Source organism: Ruditapes philippinarum, unplaced genomic scaffold (assembly GCF_026571515.1).
Source record: "Ruditapes philippinarum isolate M1 unplaced genomic scaffold, ASM2657151v2 ctg1124_1_1_1_1, whole genome shotgun sequence".
Taxonomy (NCBI): domain Eukaryota; kingdom Metazoa; phylum Mollusca; class Bivalvia; order Venerida; family Veneridae; genus Ruditapes; species Ruditapes philippinarum.
Genome location: NW_026856257.1, coordinates 64,414 through 73,616, shown reverse-complemented (window position 1 = coordinate 73,616; position 9,203 = coordinate 64,414). Strand labels below are relative to the sequence as shown.

Genomic DNA, 9,203 nt, shown 5'->3' with positions numbered 1-9,203 from the left:
TTCTCTACTTGTAATAGGGGTTTGTAAGCGACAGCGATGGATTCTGATCAGACTGCGTGGATGTGCAGGCTGGTCTGGATCCATGCTGGTCGCAAAACCCATTATGTTGGTTTTGTCATGATGCGGCTCATATACAGTTTCATGTGCATAATTATTCATAGGAGGCTTAAATTTAATTTTAGAAATTAATTAAAAACTTGTTAGATGGGATAATAATAGAGTTAAAGAGAATCCACTGAGGTTTTTGACATGAGGGACTGGAAATTTTTTCCCAAGATTTGTGTAGTCTGAACCAGTTACATGTGTTAAAAAATTCAAATCAATCTCTCACCCTATTTTTCGGAAAATAAATCAATCTCTCACCCTATTTTTCCAAAAATAATCATTTATATTCACAAAAAAAGGAAAAGCATTGCAGCGCTTAAATCAGGCTATGAACTGCACAAAAAATCAATATTTCATTTGAGCCGCGTCATGACAAAACCAACATAATGCGTTTGCGACCATCATGGATCCAGACCAGCCTGCGCATCCGCGCAGTCTGATCAGGATCCATGCTGTTCACTATCAGTTTCTCTACTTGTTATAGGGTTTGCTAGCGAACAGCATGGATCCTGATCAGACTGCGCGGATATCCCCTTTGTTATTTACACATGTACTTAAATTGCCTTCCTCCCTTGTTTCAAAAGGCAATTCTTTACTTGAATTGTCTGCCTTGTTTCAAAATGCATTTCTTTATTTTAATTGTGTCCCTTGTTTCAAGAGACAATTCTTCACTAAATTGTCTCCCTTGATTCAAATTGCAATTTCATACTAAACTGTCTTTCTTGCGTCTAAATAACAAACTAAATGCAGCACATAACAATGAACATGAATAAGACTTAGATGTCAAAAAAACAAACATAAATGATACATAATAAACCTCTTTCATCTAATGACTAGGAATGTTGAAAAATTCTATAATATATATTGGAATTAACCCTTTGTTGAATGTATATTTGATCTGATTTGAATTTGAAACTATCAGTTACTACTAACACTGTAAGTGTTATTTTATTGGATCAATATCATAAAATATGTGTTGATTTGTTTGTAACACAACCTTTTTACAAACTAGCAAAAAACATACAGAGCAACAATTTTCAGAATGAGATGTATGGTTAAGTAGCTAACAAGCAAAAACTTAAACTAAGTTAAAAGAAAGCCATACATACATAAATACATGTAATTCATAAGGACACAAAATGTCATATGGAATGGAAGACATGTCAAATTATCAATGTAATTTTATTTTTGATAAAGGCAAGTTAATAATAGCAAAATCACACAATTGTTAATCAAACCAATCAGGTGTCAATTTGACACCTACATTAGACCTCATATATAATCTGTAGCTATCTGTCCAGTTATATTGTGTCCCAGGTAAACATAACATGGGCTTGGCGTGAAACAGTTGTAATTTCTTAAAACATAAAGAATGAATTACAACCATTGCACACTATAAGACCTTAAATTATCAGTTAAAAATAACAAAAATAGTCACATTTATAGAATAATAAAGATTTTCAAAACAAACGTTATACATGTTAAAATGAAAACTCACAATTTTATGTTATCAATGACTCAAATATACATGTATAAAATTTAGTAAATTTGAAAATGAGATTCTTTCTGACAAATATAACAATGGAAACTGTTCCCAGTTAAAACAAACAAAATCAAAAAAGTAAGTTAATCACATTAACACTACACTGTCCCGGAAAGAAAATTCCAGATGTCAATTCATATCATTAAGTAGAATTTGAAAGAATATACAGTATGAGGAGTAGGAAAATGAGCCAGCCCATACAATTTATCAGTTGCTTCCCATACAGAATATAAATGATTTTGAAAATATTTTTGATCCCCTAAGAAAGTGTCATAAAATCTTAAAATACAATTGACTAAATGACTTAGAAAGGTTGAAAATGATTAAAAAAGAGGTATAACTTAGAAGAATCAATTCTGTGGGCTGACTAAGTAAAACAGTCTTAAGCCCTTCCACCCTAATCTACCCAAATCTACTTGACTTTATAGTATCATAGTGACATTAAACTCATTACATTTTCTTTCTTTCTTAAGAGTATTGTTTAGATGTTTAAATGCACAGAGGATTTTTAAGAATATAAAAAACTTAATACATGTACACATAAAATAAACAAATCTTGAGATTCAATGTACACTTAAATATACAACTGTTGATAATAGTGATAATAGCAGCACCTTTTGTAAAGATTTAGTTTTAAATTTTATCATCTTTATATAATTATGCTTAATACTGACCATTCTCATAATAAAACTTGATGCTATAAAAAGTTCAGTTCTAAATAAATGAGCAAACCTAAAACATTTGTTGTAAATATCAGTTCATGCAATTTTATTTCATTTTCTACATCATAGTCTGAACTGTTTTGTTCATTGTTGGATTTAATATCAATCAAATCATAAACAATTATTACGATCATGAAATCTATTCCATCGGCAAATCCCCTTCTCCACTCCGTAATTTTCCGATAACTTCACCAAGCATCTGGTTACACAGAGCAGCATACGGATTCATGGTTACAAGAAGCTGTTTAGCGAACTGTCCACCAAGATTTGCAGCATTCCTCAGATCTTCTTTACAGCCATCATCATCACCTAAAATAAATTTGTATCACATGACATCATTTACTTTCAATGTAAAACTTGTAAAATATATTTTTAAGATATTCATATTAAATACCCCCTAAAGAAAATATGCCCATTTCTTGTTATTTGATAACCTTGTTTGTAATAAAAATGGTAATATCTTGTTCTAGAACCGTTTATTAATATCAATTTATAGAAAATTCTTACTACATTATACAGTTGTCTCCCTTGTCACAAATGCCATTTATAATATTCTAAAGTTGTCTCCCTTATCTCAAATAGCATTTATATTTTTTAAGTTGTCTCCTTTTACACAAATGACAATTATAATTCCTAAATTGTCTCCCTTGTCACATACAATGTATGACAGTTGTCTACCATGTCACAAATGGTATTCATAATCTAAAGTTGTCTCCCTTGTCACAAATATTAATCATTCAAATTTTACTTTGTACATATGTCTAATGTATACCTGTGTAGCTAAAAATAGGTTTTTCATAATTACATGTATGCATGCCAGTGAAACTTATTACACAGCATGTGTTTTACAATCTCAACTGTTGTTTACAAATTTAAAAAAAAAGAAAAAAAAAAAAGAGAGAGATAGATAAAGAGCATACAATTACAATTTGTTTTCAATCTTTTCTTAGGTATTTTTGAAGGATACGTAACACTGTAAACATAATTATTCACAGTATTACAGTTCTTCAGTTATAGTCATTTTCCCTTCAACAACATTTGCATGTGTTTGTTTGTAAAAGCTACTGGCTGGGCTGAAAATAACTCTCATGAGGAACATGCAGGACGACAATGTCCAACTCAATCCAAACATTACCAGGAAAGAATAGTCAAAACAAAAATGTGGCATGTATCTTTAATGACCCGAAAGTTTAAATGAATTTTACCTTCAAGACGTTTAATAATTCCCCTCTGAGTATACGCCTGGCAAGCTACCTTCCTGTGTCCCCCACTCAACTCTATGGCTTTATTTAGATCCTGTAAAGCCCCTGAAAATACATGTATATAAATTGTTAAAATCAGTCTTCTAAAATAACAAGCGTATATTATATGTAAGTTTATAACAGGAAGCAGACTTGAAACTACAAACTTTCTATATGTGCATGAAAACTCAATTTTTGGGGAAAACTACACATCTTGATATTTTCAAATAAAGTCAGTAAGAGTAATAGACATAGAGATGCTCCAGAACTCAGCAAATATGGGTTTTTCCTATCAAACCTGGGGTACAAAGTTAAAACATGGTAAGTATATTGATAATAATGGCAAAACATTGACCCCTGCATTGTGAACAGTAGGGCACTATGAAGCTATGAAGTAAAAGTTTGTTTGTACCCTTCATTAGAAACTGATGGAGAAATACATATTTGCCAAACTGTGAACAGCAGCAAAAAAACAAAACTGTTTCAACTTTTGACAACAACTGAACCGTTTTGACTTGTTTCTTCAAAGACGTGACAGGTTATATGACCATACACATGACCAAAACTTAAAGTCATGTATAAAATAGTTTTTAATTTTCAAAATTTCTCAAATTGCAGTGTAATTTTTCACTTGAGCCAGGGGCCTTTTCCCAAAACAGCTGGTTCAGGAAGACATCAATAGACCACTGGCAAAGAGTGCAGAATAAAGGACACCATTACCTGACACATCACCATGTAACCTAAGAGCTTGAGCTCTGTTATTATAACTTGAAGCATGGTCAGGTGCTATGGTTACAGCTTGATTCAACAACTCAAGTGCCTTGTCAATATTCCCTGATTCTGCTGCTTTGACACCTTCAATCTCAAGTCTTTTAGCTTCCTTCACCTCATCTGTCTCTTCCTCTGAAACAAACAAGGATATTATGGTTAGTTTAAACATGTTTATTATAGCATGATAACAATGAAAGTGGGGGCATCTGTGGCCTACTGGTAAAGGTCATTGACTTCAAACCACTTGCCCCTCACCGCCGTGAGTTGGAATCCCTGCAGGGACTTTGGATTCTTTCATGTGAGGAAGCTATCAAGCGAGCTTACATTACATCGGTGGTTCTACTCAGGTGCCCGTTCGTGCCTGTAATAATGCACGATAGGACACCTGAGGTCTTCCTCCACCAGTAAAGCTGGAACGTCGCTAAATGACCTATACTGTGTTGGCGTGACATAAAACCCAATCAAACAAGCAAGCTAACAATGTTAAGTGCTTGCCTATTTGGCCTAAAGTAAAATATTTTTTGTTTTCCCATTCTGCTAACTACCTACAAGTCACGCGGCGCATAGAAGCAGAGTCAGTGCATGAGAATCATATCATAATATCTGTCTCTCATTTTTGCAGTGGTATAAATACACAAACTAAGCTTTTTTTTTTTCAGAATAAAACTTTGAAATGTTTGTACTAAACTTAAAAATCAATTCATAATGGCATTTCGCTTGTTAACAATCTGATGTCATGGGTACTTATATTTGGAAAGATTTATCATAATTCTGTTTACAATTCCTTTTTTTTTTAAATAAAACACAATATAATAAATTAATATTCATTCATATTATTGAAATTTTCCACATATTACACTCATTTGTCCACATTGATTAAATGATGTTTACTTAAAGTTGCCATACTGAGTCTGAAGATACACGTTAGAAAACAATAATTCCCATAAATCAACGAGTCCCAGAATGAGTTGCAAAAGAAATCCATTTTTAACAGCAGACTTTTGACAGGCTCAATTACCAGACATCTATTTTTTTTAAAGATTAAGTGATATTGGCACATTGTATTTGTACATAAAGAGTTATTTTCTGTACTGTATTGAAGTAATTTCTAGCATGTACAAGAATAATGTACACATTGAATCAGACATGCCAAAGTGTTGATGAGCCAAATCTATTAAAATTGGGCTTGACCATCATAAACTATTTATTTATGATATGAATAAGGCAAAGCCCAAAAGTGAGCTCTTTATGAGTACAATACACTTAGAACTGCACACTTTTGGGCACACAATTCACACAACACAACCACACACTATTTTTCTACTTTCGAATTACAGCCATTTCATGTTTTATATGATATCTAAATTGAATCAACCTGTCAGAGAACATAAATTCACTTCAATCCAATTTTCGGGTTAATAATTCCATTTTGGGAAAAGGATATAGTGAAACGAGAACCTACCCTTTGGGCCAGCTCTACGAGCTTACTATAATAAAAAGCGGGTAACGTCTAATACATGTATAGAGGACAAGGCTCTCACGATTCTTTATGTACCAACATTATACTTAATGAGATTTGAAAAAAGGTAGCATTTTAAAAATCAGTATCAAATGCAAAGTCGAGGGGCAAATGGCACTTTAACAATAACTACGAAAGCTCATCTTGAGTATTTATGCACACAGACACTTTGGGTTATGTGCGTGGCTCCCATTCTTGATCCGCACTTATATACATATGTCTATTTCTTTTTTGCAAAATATTTTTGCATATTATTACAATCTGGTCACATGTCTAGAACCTAAAACTTGTTTTCTGCTATATTGACAATGTTTAAAAACCTCCCTAAAATATCAAAATTTCATGAAGATTACAAAAAAAAGACATTATTTTATCAATAATTTGATTTCACTTGAAAAGTCATTAAAATTTTACATAAAAGAACTATTTAAAGACATTGATTTATAACATAATAGTGATGAGTTGATCAAAAGTAGGGGAAGGGTTGACCATATTAGGGACGAGTTGACTCTTTGAGGACGAGTTGACCAAAAGTAGAGGACGAGATGACCAAAAAGGTGACCAGAAGACCACGGGACGAGTTGACCACGGGACGAGTTGACCAGATTGCCCCAGCTATGGCGCGCCCCGCTATAGACCACATGTGTATATTTAAAAAGAAAAAATAAAAACAAAAAGGAAAAAAAATAGAATTCTATACCTATCAGCGAAATTTTCAGTGTCATTTCTTGTTAGGCACCGTAACGCAATGATAAACGACGAGTAATTCTATATAAATTGACAAATCGCAACTTTTCGGCCTACAAGATAATGATAGAAGACCAGGATTTATGGGCAGCCATCTTGGATGGGAGCCATAATAAGACAGAAACAAGAACAAATGGAAGCAGTGTATAAAATACCGAATGACACTTTTAAAATGGAAAATGTAAAATAAAAATACCGACTTCCCCATTCATAGGCTTTGCCAAATTTCATATTAGAAGAATATATACCTCGACTGATTGACACCAGAAAGAAATGACATGTGAAAACATAAATGCTTGAAATGCATGTTGGTCTGTTGTGTTTACATTTCAAAGCTTGGCATCTTCAGGAAATTAGAGTGTGGGTAAAAAAATTGATTTTTTCAAAAAGTTATGAAATTCTGTTCAAACTTGTTCATGTGTTAGACACTAAACCGTCTTATACTAATATCAGAGAAAGAAACTAGTTTTTGTTATAAATATTATTTTTAGGTTTTAGTATTCAGGGGCGGAGAAGAGCGGAGTACACTCCCAAGTGCCTGCGTTTATGCGGTAGACAGACGTTTCACTATTGAGACGTTTCACTATTGAGACGGTTCACACCAAGACGTTTCACTCCCAAATGGGAGTGAAACGTCTTGAAGACGTTTCACTCCCTTTTTATACCAAAATTATTTTGATACTTATGATATACTAAAATAGACCTAAAATATTGAATTGAATTGAACTAAAATAGACCTTAAATTTAATAAAAATAAATTAAAAAGGGGAATTTCACTTTTTTGTCAATGACTTAAAACTTTGTACTTTAAGTTCTATCATTTCAGATCTTTTGTAAACATGGACTCAAAGGGCAATTTTAATTTAAAGCATAACAATCTTGTGACAACAATTAACTTTGAGTAATGTGTCTTTTTGTTGTTAATTTTAATCATGGGATAAAAAATTGTTAAATTATTTAATGCTAGTATAGTGCTTTTGCGATATATGTCAAAAAATTGAATGGCCATTGAAATCAGAAATATCTTTAAATTAAATTAGGAGCATTAGGACTTTTTCAATATTTGTCATGTATAATCATTTTTTGTGGCTAAAATTCATTATTATATAAACAAAACTTATGGCTGTTGGCTGTTGTCAAAAAATATTTTAATGGTCCAATAAACAACTGATTAGTAAACTGTTGATGCTTAAGTGCAGTGTTTATACAACTGATTTAATAGTGGTGTCAAACTGTTAGTTGATTGTCTCAGTGTTTATACAACTAATTAGGCGATGAGATAATACCACAATTACTTAAGTTTGTTTAATGGCTACTGTTTAATAAATTGATGAAGAAACTAATTTATTTTATACATATGTTTCGCATTTCATTGTTTAAGACTTACAAAAAATAATCATTATATAGTCAATATATTAATATATTGATATTTTTTATTATTTGAACAATATTAATTACTTTACTGGTATTTAAACTGATACTTATAATATGTCTTTGTTGTTCTTTCTATGTTATTATATTTTTTTAATTTACTATAAACAGAATTTTCTCATGTTGTTAAACTTATAATAAAAGTGATATTTCAGAAATTTGTCTTTCATTTACACATCTTATCACTCAACCCATAATTAAATGAGTAATCTTCTAATAATTCGTATTAACAATACCATTGAAATCAACAAAATGAAACATTAAATTGAATTTCCTTTTTACACTGCTTGATATTAATGAAATTAAAATTTTTGTTAACTTTCCTAGTAAACATCTCTAAAAAAATTAGGAGTGAAACGTCCATACAATTGACAAAATGGGAGTGAAACGTCTAGGTGTGAACCGTCTCGGGAGTGAAACGTCTCAATAGTGAAACGTCTTGGGAGTGAAACGTCTGACATTCCGTTTATGCATAGAGCATCCGAATTAAGCGAACGTATTTTACATATTGTAAGCGTTGTCATCACCTGGAATTTCCTCAAGTGGTACATCTCCTTCAACGTTATCACCATAAGGCAAACTTGGATTGAAAATCCTCGTTAATACATCTTTATCGTGGGAAGAAAGTTGTGAATTTTCCATTATTTTGACAAGGTGACTGCCAAAAAGCAATTTGTTGTCGTAAATGTAAACAAAATTTTGATGCTTTTTATTATTTTTATTATCATTGAACATTACAAATCTTAAAAAGTGAATATTTTTCACATTTAATTATAATAAAAAGTTTACTTTCCCCGATGTAAAAAAAAAAAAAATTTGCCCCCCCCCCACCCCGAAAAAAAAGGTTATGGAATACTAAATATATATTATATGCGTACATTTTAAGCTGTGCTTATTTGAAACGGCCGAAATAAAACTGGTTAACTTACATATGCTAGTTTTTAGTAATATGTTAAGTAATATAGAAATGTTAGCATAGCCTGCATAATTGCATAACAATGACATGCTAATTTCTTGTAGGGTTAGTATGCTTGAAAAACAGAACACTTTAAGATGTATGTGTTTCAAACAAACCTGTCGTGTTTCGGTAAGTGAACTCAATTTATAACACCAATATCTACGCA

At 31.9% G+C, this 9,203-nt stretch overlaps 1 protein-coding gene across 1 annotated transcript; it reads right to left on the bottom strand.

The window, feature by feature from the left end:
- Positions 1 to 348: 348 nt before the first annotated feature.
- On the bottom strand, positions 349 to 8,753 carry LOC132745986 (tetratricopeptide repeat protein 36 homolog). Its single transcript, XM_060735021.1, has 4 exons — positions 8,607 to 8,753; positions 4,332 to 4,514; positions 3,576 to 3,677; positions 349 to 2,679 (listed from the first exon to the last, which is right to left on the bottom strand). Exons 1-4 carry the CDS (start codon positions 8,719 to 8,721, stop codon positions 2,510 to 2,512), a joined length of 570 nt encoding a protein of 189 aa, XP_060591004.1. The 5' UTR covers positions 8,722 to 8,753; the 3' UTR covers positions 349 to 2,509.
- Positions 8,754 to 9,203: the final 450 nt, after the last annotated feature.